General features: G+C 34.3%; 1 protein-coding gene across 1 annotated transcript; it reads left to right on the top strand.

The window, feature by feature from the left end:
* The first annotated feature begins 12,252 nt into the window (after positions 1–12,252).
* Positions 12,253–19,051, top strand: LOC133334001 (D-aspartate oxidase-like). Its single transcript, XM_061542300.1, has 5 exons — positions 12,253–12,449; positions 12,510–12,719; positions 18,311–18,607; positions 18,663–18,856; positions 18,918–19,051. Exons 1-5 carry the CDS (start codon positions 12,253–12,255, stop codon positions 19,049–19,051), a joined length of 1,032 nt encoding a protein of 343 aa, XP_061398284.1.
* Positions 19,052–19,592: the final 541 nt, after the last annotated feature.

Raw genomic sequence — 19,592 nt, 5'->3', positions numbered from 1 at the left:
AGAATATTCATAAGCAGCATATACCCAAGAGGTGAAGGGTATCATATAGTCGGCCCAGCCCGATTTTTTATTTGTGCAAGTTGTACTAAAGATTTTTCGCGGAGTTTTCGGACTTTATTCGGAATTCAGGCTTCCTATCTCCAAAAGCACTACTTTCTTCGAATCGATTCTTTGTTGAATCGATTAGGCTGTTGACATTCCTGCCTTTGATATCAGTGTTAATGCTGCCCTAACATCTCTTTTATCAGTCTCCGAATTTTATCCATTTAGTCTTGAACTTGTTTCGGAAGTATATGAGTTTCGCCGGTGGATGTAACATGTTAAACCGAATATATCTAAAGTCAGAGAAGAGATCAGCAGGTCGTACGGAAGATAAGCAGCGAAATGTCAACAATGCCCTGATTCGTTTATTTTTTGTTGATTATTTTTTCATTAAAGGCATTGTTATCGTCTCCTTCAAATGTAAGTTTATCTGTGTGGTCTCAATTAATTATCCTCCAATATCCTCTTGCAACAGTTTTCTTGGGAGTCGGTTAACTTTAGAAGGTAGCTTCGTCTACATCATCAATCTTTGGCTTGAGCCGATCTTGTCATAAACACGAAATTTTGCATGTAGGTTCGGCCCTAGACGCCTACTTTTTTTGATAATGATGGTAAATATCTAGAGGATGAACTGGCCCAAAAGCTTCTCTTTTGTCTGCTTTTCTGATCGCTCTGGAGAACAAAAATTTGACCCAAACTTTACGAAATTGTACACCGATAAGGGGCCGTAACCAGAGTCAATATTGAACGGGTCAAATGGACCCAGTTTGTTGTGTGGAAAATGGAAACTTTTGTATGCTATGGTGTATATATTTACTCCTTAAGGGCATGAATAGGAGAAGTTGACAGTATATCCAAGAGAACCTTTACATTGCTACCAATTGTATTGATGTATGTACTCGGATGCAGAAGTTATACGTAAAATTAAAGGATTCTACCTATCCTGATATTGTTTAGAATTAGCACTACCACACTAGGGGTCAAAAATTTCGCGGTGATTACTTCCAAATTTTAAACGAAGATCCGGTTATGGTCAAGGACGACGCCTACAATTTTTGGCATAATATTTAGGGAAATTAATGGACACAAAACATTTTTATTGTTTGCTTTTCTAGTCGCACTGAAAGCCATAATTTTAACAATGAAGATCAAAATTTTACACGGGGAAGGAATGACTGTTTAATCGGTGGATATTTCGGGTTTAAAAGATCCAAGACTTCGGGTGTAAAATAATAACATTTATATTTTATGGCCAAAATGTACACTCCGGGAAAACATGATTCTGAAAAGATGCCAGGGTATGAAAGTGGAGCTGTTGACCTCAATTCCTCAAGAGATTGCAAATATCGCGATATATTGCGTAGGATCGGAATGTAGATCTGCAGATATTTAGAGTTCCGTATATGGTCGACCCCGTGAGATTATACTGCTTCGCTCACATATATTATAAGCGGGAGTCTACGTATTGACCCGCTCTATTTAATCTAATCTAAAAAACTAAACTAAGGCATCCCTATCCCAACTACATAGAAATTGAAGATGAGTTCCAAGCTCGCGCAACCAAAAAAACCCCCCCACTTTCATAGAATACACCACAATTCTAGTGCCTGTTGAAATAGTTAGTCCTGTTGTATTTTCACTCGTGTTTGACTAATTTGCATTCTGTGGAACAGTGAACCACATTTTATCTTTTTTGGTTTTTGTTGTTGCTGTTGTTTTGTGCAACGAAAGTACATTCACACGTAGCAAGTTTTAGTAGTAGTTTTTAACAGTTTTGTTTAATTAACTATTTTATACATTTAGTGAGTGGTGTCATGCATTATGAATTCGGCGCAAAAAAAAAACAGATTTTTTCAGCACCGCTAACACCAACGACCATACTATAAGCTTGTTGCCTGTTTGCAAGCAGATGGCACGTACTTGTATAATTTCGAGCTCTCCCCTCACCCCCCCTTTCACCGAATTTTCATAATGTTTTTAAGTGTTGGAAAAAATATCGCAGAAAAAAACTGTATTGCAAAATTTATGTCTATAAAATATGCATTTGGGTTAAATTATTTCATAATTATTTCAAATTCATTCAACTTGTTGCGCGAATTGGTATGTTGAAATAGTGGGGAAATGTTTGAATTTAATTGTCAATATATCATACGCTACATGATGCACACTTTTGGTTACTGGGAGCATTGAGCGGTGTGAAAAAATGCCCTGATGAACCACTTCATTGGAAATCGATTATTATAGAAAATTTTCTAAAGAATATATTTTGCAGGACACTTTTTAGAGATAATCTTCTATATAGAATCCTATAAAAAAAAGTTTGCAGAAAATCTTCAATAGAAAACATTCTATAGAACATTTTTTAAAGAAATATATTGAACATTTTCTGAAGTAAGTCTTTATTAGAAAATCGTCTATAGAAAATCTTAGATACATAATATTCTGCAGAATCGTCTATAGGAAATAGTATATCGAAAATATTCTATAAAAAAGCTCTTCTATAGAACATCTCTAAAGAAAATCTTCTATATACAATCTTCTTTAAAAATTATTTGTTACAAAATATTCTACAGAAGATCTTCAATAGAGCTTTTATAGAAATCCTCTATAGAAAATATTTTTTTATAGAAAACATTCTGCAGAACATCGTCTTCCATTGAAATCCTTCTTTAAAGAAGTTAGCATAGAAAATCTTTTACAGAAAATATTCTACAGAAATTTGTTTACAAAAATCTTCTATAGAAAATCTCTAATAGAAAAACTTCTAAAATTGCTTATAAAAAACGTATATAGAAATTCATTTGAAGAAAACATTCATAGAAAATCTTCTGTAGAAAATTTTCCAAAGAAAATCCTCTACAATAAATCTTCTATAGAAAATTGTCCACAGATAATCAACTATGGAAAATTTTCTGTAGAAAATCTTATATAAAATATTTTCAATAGAAAATCGCGTATAAAAAATGTCAATAAAATATCTTCAATAGAAAATCATCTATTGGAAAATTTTCTGGAGGAAATCGTCTACATAAAATCGACTATTTCTATAAAAAATCGTCTACAGAAAATCGACTATTGCTATAAAAAACCTTCTATTTAAAATCTGTTATCATTTTATTCCCTACACAACTATGTTGTCAGGACATTATAGCTTATATCGGTCCTAGACCCACCTTTAAGTATACCGATCAGCATATCTCGACTAGCTGAGTCAATTTAGACATATGTGTCCGTCCGTCTGTCTATTATAATTTGTAAACACGATACAGGCCACAGTTATAGACATATCTTTACGAAATTTTGCATGTAGGACCGGTGCTGGCTAATGAAGACCCCTATTGTTTTTGGTAAAGATCGGTTAAAATTAGAGGATGAAATGGACCAACAACTTTATTTTTGTCTGTTTTTCTGGTCGTCCTAGAGGCCACAATTATGACCATAATATCACAAAATTTTACGTGTAGTAGGGGATCGAGCCAAGGTATAAGCATGCCTGTTTTGATAAAGATCCGTCAATATTTATATTGTGTGTGGAAAAATTGTATTCTATTGCGTATATATTTTCCACTGAAGGACATAGAGAATTTGATAGTTTATCCAAGAGGAGTGGTTGACTTATAAAATTATAACAATTACACACTAGAGGGTGGAAATATAGCGTTTTTCGCTTTGAAATTTTCCATAAGGTTGCAGTTATGCTCAAAACAACACCTCGAAATGAAGGACCGACAACTTAATTTGTTGTGTTTTTAGGGTTGATATATAGGCCACAAGTATAAGCCGAACACCACAACACAACTCACGATAAAGTGAATCAGGACAACTAATTAGAAGCGGTAATGGTGATAAGTAATATTCCGAAAATATGCCAATGTAAGGAAGAGGTGCTGTTGACCTCTAATCGAGCAAGAAGACGAAAATATAACGAAATATTGCCCAGGCTCGGAATAAACATCCGCAGAAAGTTAGAGTGTCTGGTATATTGCATGGTTGGCCCGTCACACTATACTGCTCCGCTTATTAGTTCCTATTTGAAATCTTTTTCAAATTTCTTTCCACAAATTTTATATCGTTCAATTTTAGTGTAGGGCATTTCATGGTCCGTACTGTCGAATCCTTTGTACTCAAGTCGAATTTAATATTTCATACACGCTCATTATTGACATTTGTAAAACGAAATCAAAACCATTTAAATAGGAATTTATTAATATTTCATGATATGGATGTTTTAATTACAAATCTATTTACATAATTACAAGTGTTTACATGAATTTATTTGAATGTAAATTTTGGGTGAAGGTTAAATTTCGGATTGTTTTCTATAATAGGATAACATATTAAATATGCCAAATATTTTGGTTTTGTGTTGAAAAATGTATGTGGAAAAACATAAAGTAATGAAAATTGTTATTATATTTTGAAATTTACGATTTGGGATTTTTCGGTTAATCGAATAATAATAATAATTAAAATCTATTGTAATTAATAATGTCCCCCATAAATAATTAATTTATTTTTTGACGACGTAGTTCTGATTTTAAGAATAATAAATCTCTTTTTTCGTTCTTCTCTGCTGGACAGATGGTTTTAGTATTTTCTTTTGTTATGTTTTAGGTTTTTGGGTTGATATATTAGAAAATATTTGAAATATTTTCTCTTTTCTCTGTGTTTCATTAAAAAAAAATTGTTCAAGAATAGAATCAACAACAAACAAAACCACCGAAAAAAAGAAAACAACAAAAACCATTGACAACAACTAAAAAGAACTGATGCTATCAAGAGCAATAACATATTTATGTCAAACCTCAATCATAGTATGCTTGCGTACGAAAGAGAGAAAGAGATATATATGGAGGGGATGCAGCATTAAACCACAATATATAACCCAGTGAATAATTTTGTTCAGAAGATTAAAAGTCTCGTGTGTCCAACAAAAAATAGTAGCATTAGAATTATATAGGAATTGTTGCAGTGACTGAAAACCTATTGTCATCCTCAAATCGAGCCTATTTTCCATGATTTGATTAGAGTTTTACTTCAGTGAGTAAAGAAAAATTCATATAATCATCAGAAAGCAACTATTTGTTTCCAAATCACTATTTGCCCTCATCTATTCCTCACTTTTTCATTGTGAAAAAGGCCTTAAATTCGGCCGGGCCGAACTTTGGATACCCTCCACCATAGGTATACTAACAGATACTAGCACCGAAAATATAGGGTACATACCCAAAAGTGGACTTATACCGAAAATTCAATATACACCAAATACAAATTTCAGCAATTTTTAATGGATATTTTTCTTAAAAACCCCAGAAAGTGGTCCGATATTGACAACGCATGATAGGGTGCATTCAAGATGTCTCCAAAATACTGCAAAAAAGAGGTCATAGTTGTATAAGGCCATCACCAATATACACAGGTTTTATTTCGGCCTAATTGGTAACAGATATAGCTAAATTTCGTAATTAACATTTTTGCATCAGAATACATTTCTTTGCGCTAAATATTAAAAATACCGAAAATCGGCAGGTATCATTATATGGGCGCTCGATATCCTCCGCAGGTGAAATAGTTAACCTGAATATTATGAATATTGATAATTTTTGGAGATTTGTTAGCATATACAAAATAACAAATCTAAGTGAATACGGATGAAAAACGCGCACAAGAACCTTACAATACCGAAATTTGGGGGTATACTTATATGGGGGTTACCATAAAAAATGGACTTATATTTATAATTTTCAGTGGAGATATTTGGTACCCAATAATAACCCAATGTACCAAATGTCAGCGAATTCGGATGAAAAACGCGCTCAAGAACCCAAAAATACCGAAATTTGGGGTGCACCCTTATATGGCAGCTACCAGAAAAAATGGACTTATATTTATAATTTTTAGTGGAGATATTTGGTACCCAATAAGAACCCATTTTACCAAATTTCATCGAATTCGTTTGAAAAAACGCACTCAAGAACCCCATAATACTGAAAATTGGGGAGCTCTTATATGGAAGCTATGCCTTAACGTGAACCGATAAAGCCCATCTTCGAACTTGACCTGCCTGCAGACAAAAGAAGACTCTATGCAAAATTTTGGCGATCTATCTCAATTCGTTTCGACGCTAGAGTGATTACAACAGACGGACGGACATGGCTATATCGTCATAGCATTTTACGCTGATCAAGAATATATATTCTTTATAGGGTCGGAAATGATTATTTCGATGAGTTACAAAAGGAAAAACAAAATTAATATACCCTCCATACTATGGTGGAGGGTCTTCCAAATTATGTTGATATAAATGCCTAATACAATATATCAAACAAGTATTGATTCGAGCAACAGACCAAGTCGAATATTTAAATTTGTATATAATTGTTCTAATGATGCAGAACAAGAACATGTAAATAAAGAAACAAGACAATAACAATGATGGATATGAACATATAACCAGTGAGCGGAGCAGTATAGTCGGACGGGGTCGACCATACGATACCTTAAACAACTAGAATTGAACTTTAACACTCTGCGGATTTTTGTTCCGAGCCTTTCGTTATAGTTGTCCGATTAGAGATCAAAAGCACCTCTTCCTAACACTGCATATTTTCCAAATATTCCAAATATTCAGTACATCCCTTCTAGATTCCTTTCACAGTTGGTTGTGTTGTTATGTTTGGCTTATAGCCTATAGATCGACTCGAAAAAAACAAAAAAAAAACAAATTTAGTTTTCGCTCCACTTCATCCCAATTTTTTTTTATGTAATCATCATCATGTTGATGGGTTACTAAATAATATCTGAATACCTAAGCACCTATAATTATAAAAGTTTAACTCCCACATCCGAGTATCTACGACAATATACTTGGTATCAATTTAAAGGTCAACCACTTCTCTTAGATATACTATCAAATATGTCTAGATCAACGCTGCTAGTCGATATATGACGATCGGTATACTTAAAAGTGGATCTAAGACCAATATTTCGTGGCGTTAGAAACTCTTGGGTCTGAACGAAGCTATAATACCCAGACAACAGAGTTGTGAAGGGTATAAAAATGGAAAATTTGAAACGACAAAGATTCTTGGTAGCATAGAAAACCCGCAACCAACCAAACCACACAACGCACTCCAAACGTGTTTTTTATCCGTCCGTAAGTCCGTCCATGTATTTTTGTGAGCAAAGTGCAGGTCACATTTATGATCCGAATTGGATGAAATTTGGCACAGCCCATTGCTTTGGCCCAAGGACGAACCCTATTTAAATTGGAGAAAATCGGTTCAGATTTAGATTTAGCACCCATATATATTTTCGTCCGATTTAAGGTAAATGGGGCATAAAATCCCTATATATCATTCGATTTGCACGAAATTTGGCATAGAGCACTGAATTAGGTCCAGATTGATGAGTGCTGAGTTTCGTGAAAATCAGTTCGGATTTAGATATAGCTCCCATATATAGTTTCGCCCGATTTTAGGTAAATGGTGTACCAAAGTTCTTGAAAATCATTAGATTTGTACGAAATTTGACATAACGTACTGAATTAAGTCGACAATGATGTGTGCTAAATTTCGGGAAAATCGGTTCAGATTTAGATATAGCTCCCATATATATTTTCGTCCGATTTTAGGTAAATGATGCACCAAAGTCCCTGAAAATCATTAGATTTGCACGAGTTTTTGTATAGTGTACTGAATAAAGTCTAGAATGATGTGTGTTAAGTTTCATGGAAATCGGTTCAGATTTAGATATAGCTTCCATATATAGTTTCGTCCGATTTTAGGTAAATGATGCACCAAAGTCCCTGAAAATCATTAGAATTGCACGAGTTTTTGTATAGTGTACTGAATAAAGTCTAGAATGATGTGTGTTAAGTTTCATGGAAATCGGTTCAGATTTAGATATAGCTCCCATATATATTATTGTCCGATTTAAGGTAAATGGTGTACCAATGTCCCTACATATCTTTCGATTTGCACCAAATTTAGCACAGCGTAATTAATTAGGTCTAGAATGATGTGTGTTAAGTTTCCTGAAAATCGGTTCAGATTTAGATATAGTTCCCATATATGTTTTCGTCCGATTTTATTAAATGGTGCACCAAAGTCTCTATATATCATTCGATTTGTACGAATTTTCGCATAGCGTACTGAATTGATACTAGAATGATGTGTGCAAAGTTTCGTGACAATCGGTTCCGATGTAGATATAGCTCCCATATATATTTTCATCCGATTTAAGGTAATTGGTGCACTAAAGACCCTATATATCTTTCGATTTGCACGAATTTTCGCATAGCGTACTGAATTAAGTCTAGAATAAAGATCACATATTTAAGTTCTTTCAATGTCATGTAAATGTTCCTTCGAAAATATGACGTCTGTTAGGATACATATGTAGAATATACCCAAAGTGGTGAAGGGTATCATATAGTCGGCCCAGTCCGACTTTACTACTTTCCTTACTGGTTTACGCTCTCATTCTCTCTCAGACAAAAAACCAGTATTTAAAGTTTTATGAATTGCATTCATAAAATGCAGATATCCGGACATTGGTAACACTTTCTGAATCATTTTTTCTTTGTATAATGTACTGTAAGATAGTCATAATTCCGCAGAAATCGATTCCTAGGCACATTCGAGCGAAAAAAAATATGCACAGCCACATGTTTGTAATTGCCCCTGTCTCCTAAACGGACTTGAAACTGAAAGAACAGATGTTTACTAAAAGAATCTTCATTTAATTTATCCGCCTGTCACTCAAAAAATATCCTGCAATAATATTGGTGGGTGATCAACTTCTTTACTGTACATTTTCAATACAACGCGTAATTTTTGGTAATATTAGAGTCATTGATATTTCGTTTTCTCCTGCTTGTAATTGAATGAATATTCTCATCATGATGAAGGTTTTAAAAAACTAATTTTTCAGTACAAAATAACACCAGTGATCTGTAATTGTACCTGAGAAGAGAACACAATCTCTAGAAAATGTTATGTAAACTTTTCCGACAGAAAATATATAAAATTAACTGTCATTAATTGATATTGTCAAAAATATTCGCTGGGTTACTGAACATCATTGGAAAATATGAACAAATTGTTTTTGTGTGTGTACTGATATTTATTTTAACCAGTATCAGTTGTTTGGTACCCATCTGCTGCCCAAAAACCCAATTTGCTGGTTCTTGGCTCACTTTTCGTTTTTCTTTTTAATTTCCGCATAACAATGCGAAGTTATTAAAATTTTTTCTTCACTTTATTTATATTTTTTTTTCATTGGACATTTTATAGTCTTTACTAGTTATTTTTAAGGATTATTATTGGTGTTATTGTTTTTAGTTTTTATTGTTTGAGAGGGTTTTTATATTGGTGTTAGTAGTGGTAGGACTTCTAGGGACCAGTAGTAAAATTTGGTTAATAATATAGAAAAAAATCATCGATAGTAAAATTTTGTTAATAATTTAGATAGCATATTTCGAAAAAAAACCCTAACCCGGATAAGCAGGTCTTAAAGGCTATGCGACAAGATTTTGGTGGGTGGGAAATTACTATTGGGGATATAAGACCTTGGTGAGTATATGAAGCCCCCAGAAGGAAAAATTCGCCATTGGCCAAAGTTCGGAGATATGGCGAGATAATTTTTTGCTGGCAACCCTATTATACATGAGGATATTGCTTCATATCTTGATTGTATTTATTTTTGGAGATTATATTTATTCAATAACACACAAGGGATCCTTTCCGTCCTTAATTTATTGAACCGAACTCCAATTATCGCAAGTTGTATTTTTTCATCTTCGTAATGTTCTATAAAACTGTAGCTCCATAGGTTTTTTGTTGTGGTCTTCACGGTATAGATCGCCATATTTAAAAACCCAGGATGTTTGGTATTGGAAATCTCTTTTTTGGGTAGCCCCCATTAAACAGAACCTCACAAAAGTTGACTTGTAGCACGTTTTTCAATACAATCGGCTGCAATTTGGTATTTTGGGTTCTCTGTAGTTAGAAAATATTCCTATTAAGAATTGTCTATATTCTTCTAATTTTTAGGGTAGCTCCCAACTAATGTTATTCCACAACATTCAATAGTTTTGATTTTTTATGTTCTCATGGGGAGTAAAATCTTCCTACCAAAAATAATCAATATTGGTTTACTTTTTGGCACTGCTCCAATATAACGGTACCGATCCATTTTCTGTATTTTGAAGGATTTAGCCGACATACATATATACAGAAAACAATCAATATCGGTCCATATTTTGACATAATCATCATATAAGGGTATTGCCCCCATTGTCAGCATTTTGAAGCTTTCAGAAAAATTTTAATATACAAATATCCCGATCCCGGTTTTCCAACATGAGTGTCTGTTATTTGATACACTATTTCTTCAGAGAGCATGAATAACATAGTCCCCATATAAAGGTCACGGCTGATTAAAGTAATGTTGAATGCAGGGTATAAATAGCAAACAGTTTCTGGGTTAATAAAAAATATGTTCCTAGAACCGATTCGTGGTTGTTACTAAAAGCTCCGCATTAAGCTACTACAGAATCTTCCAGGGTTCTTAATATACTGACAATCCGCCTTAAATCCTCAAAAGCAATGGCTAACAATCTTCCAACAAAAACTGTTGTCTTCAAAGATTTTTAATATATCTTCAAAAATGTTTGACCATTCCACTCCGTGCCCTACAACCACCCCGTGCCAAATAGGCTGACTACAAAAAAAAAAAAAAAAAAAAAACGGCACATCTTTCACAGTTGTATTTCATTTCATCGGAATATTTGTTATTGTTATGGAATGGTCTGAATAAAATGAATGTACATATTTCACACTTTCAAGTCGTTGCAATTTCATACCAGAAAACAAACAACAACAACACATTTTTGTGTTTCTTTGTGGTTTTAATATTGTTGCTATTGTCCTGGTTATGTCCCTGTCCACAGCACAGTTTGTTGTTATTTTTGGTGAATGGAGTATGGAACAATTCATCACAGCATTCTTGGCATATTAGGCAATGCAGTTGTAAAGCATTTTGCCATCTCCCTTCTAAATCCCTTTGGTTCACCTCCCCTTCCCTCTACCCCTTTAACATTAGTGCATTTTCATTTTAGAACCATAGAACTGGCAGAAATGTTCGTCCATTCTGCCCCGTTTCTGCAACTGGAAAAGAATAATGCCGAAAAATATTTACTTGACTTTGTGCTGCGTGTTGTGGAGAATGAAAGGAAACCAAAACCCAAAAATATGCATTATTTGTTTTATGGGTCAGTGAATGGTTCTGTTAGTTGTTATTGTTATTTTTGTTTCGCATTTTCAGAAAATTAAATTAATTTCAAATTCTTTGAAATGATAAAGAATCTGCAGTTCTTCCGGACGCACAATGATGGACGAGAGTGTCGTGTGTCTTTATTCAATGTGTCTGACATTTGAATGGGAATTAGGGGCAATGTAAATTGCAAAGAACATAAATGTTAGGATTTTTCTTAAAAAATCCACGCCTACTGGTCAGATGGTTTTTGAAAAAAAAATATTCTTTAAAAAGTCCACTGGTCAGATGGTGTTTGAAAAAATATTCTTTATTGTTCTGATATTCGTTGAAAAAAAAATATTTTTAAATCCTAGTCTTGAAATCTGTCAGATTGGTCTGTGGTCAATTGCATTGTACGAAATTCTTCACCAATATTCGGTATTTATCTTAATTTGTATAACAACAAAAAACTTATCAAAGCTAATTTTTATTTTTTTTTTGTTTGTTATCAGTAATCTCTTTCAGTAAACAAAATAGCCCATGTACGAATAGTCGCAGCTAGATTGTCTATCACGATTTTATTCGATTATTATCACAACAATTAAAAAATATTTTTTTAGTGTTTGCAATTCAATTTGGTTCCATATAACACTTGACTGACAGACGGATTTATCAGCGACAACAACTGAGAAGCAAAATACGGAAAGCTACAGGGAAAGCAATAACAAGGCAGCAGGTTTATCGTTGCACTGCTCATGAGAAGATGATAAGAACGCTCGAAATGAAAATAATAGCAACAACAAACTATATGTGGAGAATTATTGATTAGTGCCAGCGCGACTAGTGAGTGAACGTCAACAAAGTGAGTGGTTGGGGTCAGTAATATTTTGTGTTTGCTCAACGGCCAAGCGATCAGCGGAATCAAGAAATCGAATAAAAAAATTAGAAAAAATGCGTGTCGCTATATTGGGTGGTGGTATCAATGGCTTCTGTTGTGCCGTTCGTATTCAGGTGCACTATAAGAAACAAAATCGTCCAATTGAAGTGACGGTGTTGTCGGAAAAGTTTTCACCTAACACAACAGGTGATGGTTCGGCCGGTTTGTGGGGACCATTTTTATTGGGTGGTACACCCACCGCTAAAGTGCAGTGAGTAAAGTGTTATTGATTGCAAATTGGAAGTTTAAAAAATATGTTTGTTCGTATTAGCCAATGGTCCAAGGGCATGCATGATTTCTTAGAAGAATTATGGCTTTCTGAAGATGCTGGTGAAGCTGGCGTTTGTTTATTGCCAGTTATTCGCCTTACAACTGCCGATACCCCTGTGGATGATTTCTGGAAAGATATTGTTTATGGCTGCCACGAAATGACAGAGGAAATGTTAAAGGAATACAATGAAAATCGTACTAAGAAATATACGTAAGTAATGAAGAGTGAGAATGAGGTCTTCGATTTATATTAAAAATGTCCGTTTATGGAAAAGTTAAAAAAAAAAATTAAGAAATAGCCGAATACGTGGATCAATATTAACACTATAAAGACTGGAATTTTATATAGACCAAAATTGCCTAAAATCTAAGAGTGAAATCGACTGGAAATATAAGCAACTACTGTGATTAATAAGCGTAGTTCTATGTGGTACAAAAAGTAACAAAATTTTAAAAAGCTGCGTCATAACATATTGTTTTTGTACTTGAAATTGAAAAACGGCCAAAATGACCGCCTTCGGCAATCTAGTGTTAATAATTAATTTCAAAATACCAAATTACAGTCAATTCGGTTGAAAAACGCGCCCATCTACCGAAATTTAAGAGGTACCGTCGAATGGGAGCTATTCTAAAAATTATACCGGTGTTCATTTTATTTGGTAGGAAGATGTGTTACCCAATGAAACACCCAACTCGATGGAAAAACGTGCCTACACTCCCCAAAATACCATCGTAAAAAAAGAATCAATATTGAACATTTCCAATAGAATGATTTAAAACCCTATGAAAAAAATCCCTAAATATACCGAGTATTTGAAGGTAATATGGGGGATATATTCGATATTTCACATTTCCAATACCAAGGAGTAATATCAAATTTGTGAAAAATTTCAAAAAATTGTCTATTTTAAAGAGGAGGTGCGAAGATTGGGAACTCTCTCGCCCACAATTAAAAAATTAAACCAGTAAGGAAAGTAGTAAAGTCGGACGGGGCCGACTATATGATACCCTTCACCACTATGGGTATTTTAAACAGGACTATTAATATGAAATTGGATGAAATAAAATATGAGATATTTATCTAAATGTGAATATAAATATATATGGAAGCTATATCCATATATGAACCGATTTCAACGAAACTTGTCACAGGTTAGGTTATACTAATTTCAGTACGTTTTGTTCCTATCAGCCATATATTGGTTCTTTAGAGCGTCAATTACTTAAAACCAATCTATAATTTAGGGAGCTATATCTAAATCTTAACCGATTTTCAGGAAACTTGGCACACATCATTCTGGATTAAATTCAGTACGCTATGCAGCATAAGAACTTTGGTACATTATTTACATTAAATCGGACAAAAATATATATGGGAGCTATATCTAAATCTGAATCGATTTTCACGAAACTCAGCATACATCATTTCATCAATTCAGTACGCTATGCCAAATTTTGGGCAAATCGAAATATATATAGGGTCTTTGATGCACCATTTACATTTAATCGAACGAAAATATATATGGGAGCTATATCAAAATCTGAACCGATTTTCACGAAACTTAACACACATAATTCTATACTCAATTCAGTATGCTGTGCCAAATTTCGTGCAAATCGAAATATATATAGGGACTTTGGTCCACCATTTACCATATATCGGACAAAAATATATATGGGAGCTATATCTAAATCTGACCCGATTTCCAGGAAACTTAGCACACATCATTCTAGGCTTAATTCAGTACGCTGTGCCACAATTCGTGCTAATCGAAAGATATTTAGGAACTTCGGTGCACCATTTATCTTAAATCGGATGAAACTATATATATGAGCTATATCTAAATGTGGACCGATTTTCACGAAACTTGTCAGACATCGCTTTAGGCTCAATTCAGTACGTTATACAAAATTTTGTGCAAATCGAGATATATATAGGGTCTTTGGTGCACCATTTACATTAAATCGGACGAAGATATATATGGGGGCTATATCTAAATCTAAACCGATTTTTCCCAATTTCAATAGGGTTCGTCCTTGATCCAAATAAGAGGCCTACGCCAAATTTCATCCAATTCGGATCATAAATGCGACCTGTACTTCGTTAACAATTTAACATGGACAGACAGACAGACGGACGGACATGCATGCATAAATCGACTCAGAAAGTGATTCTGTGCATATTCTCAAAAGGAACCATGTGTCTATCTCGTTTCCTTTTGCCTGTTACAAACATATGCACAAAGACATAATACCCTGTACCACAGTGTGGTGAAGGGTATAAAAACGAATGGGATATAACATTCATGCGCGGACATGAGACAGTTCTATTTTAAATATCAAATATTTGTTGTCAACCATAAAATGTAGAGTTGGACAACAACATGTATCTACCTTGACACGAATGCTGGCTGCTTAGTTCCTTACAAGTCATGCAGCAACTTGACGAGTGTCGTAATTCTTGATGCAGTCTATAGCTAACTAAAGATTTTCCGCCTGCTTAAGCGCCTTCGTGTTCAAGGACCTCCTAGAGGAGGATTTGTTAGTAGACTTTCCATCTATAAAGCAACTATATTTGCGTATTTTACCAATGCATTGACAGGCTGATATTTGCCTTTCCTTTTGAGGATACATTTATTTATAGAAGGCCTGTCGAGAGACCTTCTGCCAATAGAAGATTAAAGGTGAATTACATATCAGCCTGATCGAAGATGGTTTGGATTATGCTGTTCTTGTACACAGTAAAATTATTTAAAATATATCTTACAACACTTCGAAATATTTTTTCGAAGTTCTCATTTAGAATATATTTTCTTGATCAGAGTAAAAATAAAATTCTATGTCGATCATAGTCATGTTCATGAGTCCGTCTGTTTAAATGGCGGTGGAGATCGCAATGTATGATAGGGCCACATTTTTCCACAGAAATGACTGCAATTTGTTAGTCAGAGTTTTTAGAGGGTGGACAATATCTTTGTAGAAAGTTTTAAATATAAATCCAGGTCCATGTTTTGACATAATCTCATCATATAAATATATCGCATATTTGAAGTTGTTTAAAGGGTTTCCTTTAGAGTTTAATAGAGAGTGGCAGAAGTATTATATTTGCAAATAGAACCATGTTTTGACCTTTTAAAAAAGGGCTTAGGCGCATATCCGAAGTAGCTATAATAGAGCATTCCGGTGTCTTGTATGTTGATACATTTTTTTGTAGACATAGCCCGACAAAAAATTGTTCCGCCTCATTTTCGGTATTTAGAAGTGGTTGTAATTCGGCATTCTGGTTTAGTATAGAGTTGTCTTTTGTCTGCATGTAGGTCAAGTTCGAAGAGCGGTCCACGGTCCACATTTAATCAACGCCCACATTTAAGTGCGTTTTTCAACCAAATTCGATATAATTTGAAAGGTTGGGTTCTTATTGGGTTACACTCAAAAATATTTTCAAAACCGTTCGATTTTTTTTCCAGTAGAACGTTATCCCCAAAATTCCGGTATTTGGGGCTTTGAGCGCGTTTTGACCATATTCGCTGTAATTTGACAAATAAGGTTTCCATTAGGTACCAAATTTCTCCATTTAAAATTATCAAAACAGGTCCCTTGTTTTGGGTAACGTAACCCCCTAAATTTCAGTATTTTGGAGGTTTTGAGCGCATTTTTTTGATTCTTTAGGTTCCAATTGGGTAAATATTATGCGTTTCAAACGAATTCGCTGTAATTCGATATTTTGTATTCGTATTTGGCTACAAATCTATCTTTACCAAAAACTAAAATATCCATTTTGGGGTTAGTCCCCATACAAACGTCTTTTTATACCCTACACCTCTATGTTGTCAGGGTATTATAGCTTTGTGCAGCCCCAAGAGTTTGTAACGCCGTGAAATATTGGTCCTAGACCCACCTTTAAGTATACCTATCGTCATATCTCGACTAGCTGAGTCGATCTAGACATGTGTGTCCGTCCGTCTGTCCATTATAATTTGTAAACACGATACAGGCCACAGTTATGGACCAATCTTCACGAAATTTTGCATGTAGGATGGGTTCTGGCCAATGAAGACCCCTATTGTTTTTGGAAATGATCGGTTAATATTTAGGGGATGAAATGGAGCAAAAACTTTATTTTTGTCGGTTTTTCTGGTCGCTCCAGAGGCCGCAATTATGGCCAAAACACCGCAAATTTTTGAATGGAGAAGGGTATCAGGCCATAGAATAAGTATGCCTGTTTTGATAAAGATCGGTCAATATTTAGCGGGTCAAATGGTCTCTGATTTTTGTGTGAAAAATAAAAAAAATTTATTCTATAGCGTTTATATTTACCCCTGAAGAACAAAGACCCGAGATAACATATTCAAGAGGAGTGGTTGACCTTTAAATATAGCGCTGATCGCTCTGAAATGTTCAATGAGATAAAAATTGATGATCAGATAAAAATTGTTATATGATCTGGACCGAAAACTTACTTTTTTATGTTTTTTCGAGTCGACACAATCCACGGTGAAGGGAATCTAGACAAGTAATTCGAAGGGCTGTACTCAATATTGGGAATATTCGGAAAATATGTCAGTGTAAGGAGGAGGTGCTGTTGATCTCTAATCGGGCAAGAGGTTGCAACTATCACGAAATATTGCCCAGGCTGAGAATAAACGTCGGCAGAAAGTTAGAGTTCCGTGGTAGTTGTGTAGGATATCATATGGTCGGCCCCGTCCGACTATACTGCTCCGCTCTCTGGTTTATATTAAAATAGTTAATTGATTTGTTCCGCGTGTTTGGGTTGTCCTCATGTAGGCGCATTCTACAGTAGTGTTATCTACCCGAAATTGACATTTATACCCTAAAAAGTATGGAATTCTAAGACGATGTAGCCATCTGTTGTAATCAATGTATTTTCAACTAAAAAATTGGCCCAGCCCCCAAATGTTACCTCCGATTTTCAGTATTTATAATATTTAGCGTGAAGGTTCGAAATTGAGGTATATCGGCCCTTAATTAGTCAAAGCCTCCCGCTAGCCTTATAGAACTTTGCCCTATAAATTGCAGTATTTTGAACATTTTATAAACATGTTCCCCTCTACCATACGTTATCAGTATCTGTTCACGTTTAGATGTTTTGAGATTTTAGGGAAAATTGCTGAAATTAGTATTTGGGTACAATATAGTTTACAACAATCTCTCGCTAAAATTGTCGGTATAGGACCATGTTTTAGAAGGTACCCTTTATTTTATTTTAATTTAGACCGCTTAACGTTCTGAGCCATCAACACTTCCAAAACGGTTGCGCAAAAAACATGTGTATACCAGGAAGCAATTATAGGTGTGTGGATTAATTATCCATCGCTACAACAAAAATCTACTTTGAAAAGGACTGTTCCTAGAATGAAGACAAATGTCGAACTTTGACAAATTTGAATTTAATTCGCATATGCAAGTTTCGCATCAGGGCGGAATAAATACAAGTTATCAACGTACGACATTTGTAAAGCCACATAGCCCAATATGCCTGATGAGCCGCTTAACCAACGGCGAAACGCGTCGCATAATGGTGGGTACGTAGGTTCTTCCCCTGGATTTCGTTTTCATTGCAAAACTTAGATCATCAAACTCGACTCGAAAGAGTATAAATAAGTATACTTTCAAATGATCACTGCCCTTACAAGGCAAAATTCAAATAACAAAAATTAATTTAATTTAAATATATATAGATATATAATTTAAATATATATATATATATATATATATATATATTTATAAATATTTATAAATTAAATTTATTACGTAATTATTTATATAAATTCTTATTTTCAGCTCTGGTCTTCATTTCATAACATACACATCGGAACCACGTCTATTGTTGCCATATTTAATGAAACGTTTCGAAAAGCATGGTGGCAAAATAGTGCAACAAAAAATAGATTCTCTGGAGAAATTTTTGGAAAACAGTGACTATGATGTGGTTATCAATTGTACCGGCTTGGGATCACAGCAGGTGATTGGTGATAATAAAATGTTGCCAATTCGTGGTCAGGTGGCACGTGTTAAGGCTCCATGGTTGTATTACAGTCTATTGGATGAAAGCGATGATGGCAATTATATTATTCCTAAGTAAGTGTTGAAAGAAATATACTATTGAAATTGTTACTAAAAATTAAGTCTTCAGTATGGATACCGTTGTTTTGGGTGGTACTCATCAGGAACACGATTACAACATTATACCCTGCCCCAAGGATAAGAAATTCATTATGGAGGGATGTGAAAACATTTTGCCCGCATTGAAAAATGCCACACATCTATTCGATTGGGTGGGTTTGAGACCTGGCAGATCTGCTCTACGTTTGGAAGGTGAACAAAAGGGTAAGTAATTGAAATCGCATTTGAAAAGAAAATAAATAAAGTACTTAATTTTTGGATTAAGGTAAACACCTTGTTATCCACAACTATGGCCATGGTGGCAGTGGTGTAACATTGGCCTGGGGCTGTGCTGCCGATGTTTTAGCTATTATGGAACAGACACTACAGAAGCAACATCAACAGAAGGCCAAATTGTAATCCGCTTTCGCCATAACATCTGCTAACATTGTTAATAAATGTTAAAATAAAAAAAGAATTTGTGTTTTTGTTGTAATATTGTTTCTCAACATTGTTGCTGGCAACTTGGTGGTGTTATTTTATTTTTTTCTTAAGCATTTGGGGTGGTTTCTTATAAAAACTTCGTTTTTTCGACAAGTTTTCATCGCACGTTATTGGTCTCATATTTTTGCCATTTTAGCTTAGTATGCCGTCGGCATTTGTTGTGAAATGTGTGGATTGGTATAAGATGCGGAATAATGTGAAGTTTTCCTCTTTAGATTGATTCAAAATAATTAGGTTCAAATGCTATGAAATTGTTTTATATTGTATAGTATGGATATGGAGAAACGCGGTGATTTTAATTTTAAAATATTTAGAAATATTCTGTAAATATTTTATATTTTACAAAATATGAATCGAAAGTCCAAAATATGACTTAGTTGGAATATGAACAAATATATAGAACTCCTATATAAAAAAAAACAAAAATACTTAGGTATTAAAAGTGAAAATAAAGGCA

This window comes from Musca vetustissima, unplaced genomic scaffold (genome assembly GCF_032173495.1).
Source record: "Musca vetustissima isolate MV318-11 ecotype Yass unplaced genomic scaffold, APGP_CSIRO_Mvet_v1 utg4658, whole genome shotgun sequence".
Taxonomy (NCBI): domain Eukaryota; kingdom Metazoa; phylum Arthropoda; class Insecta; order Diptera; family Muscidae; genus Musca; species Musca vetustissima.
The sequence above is the reverse complement of the archived record's forward strand: the minus strand, read 5'-3'. Positions and strand labels throughout refer to the sequence as shown.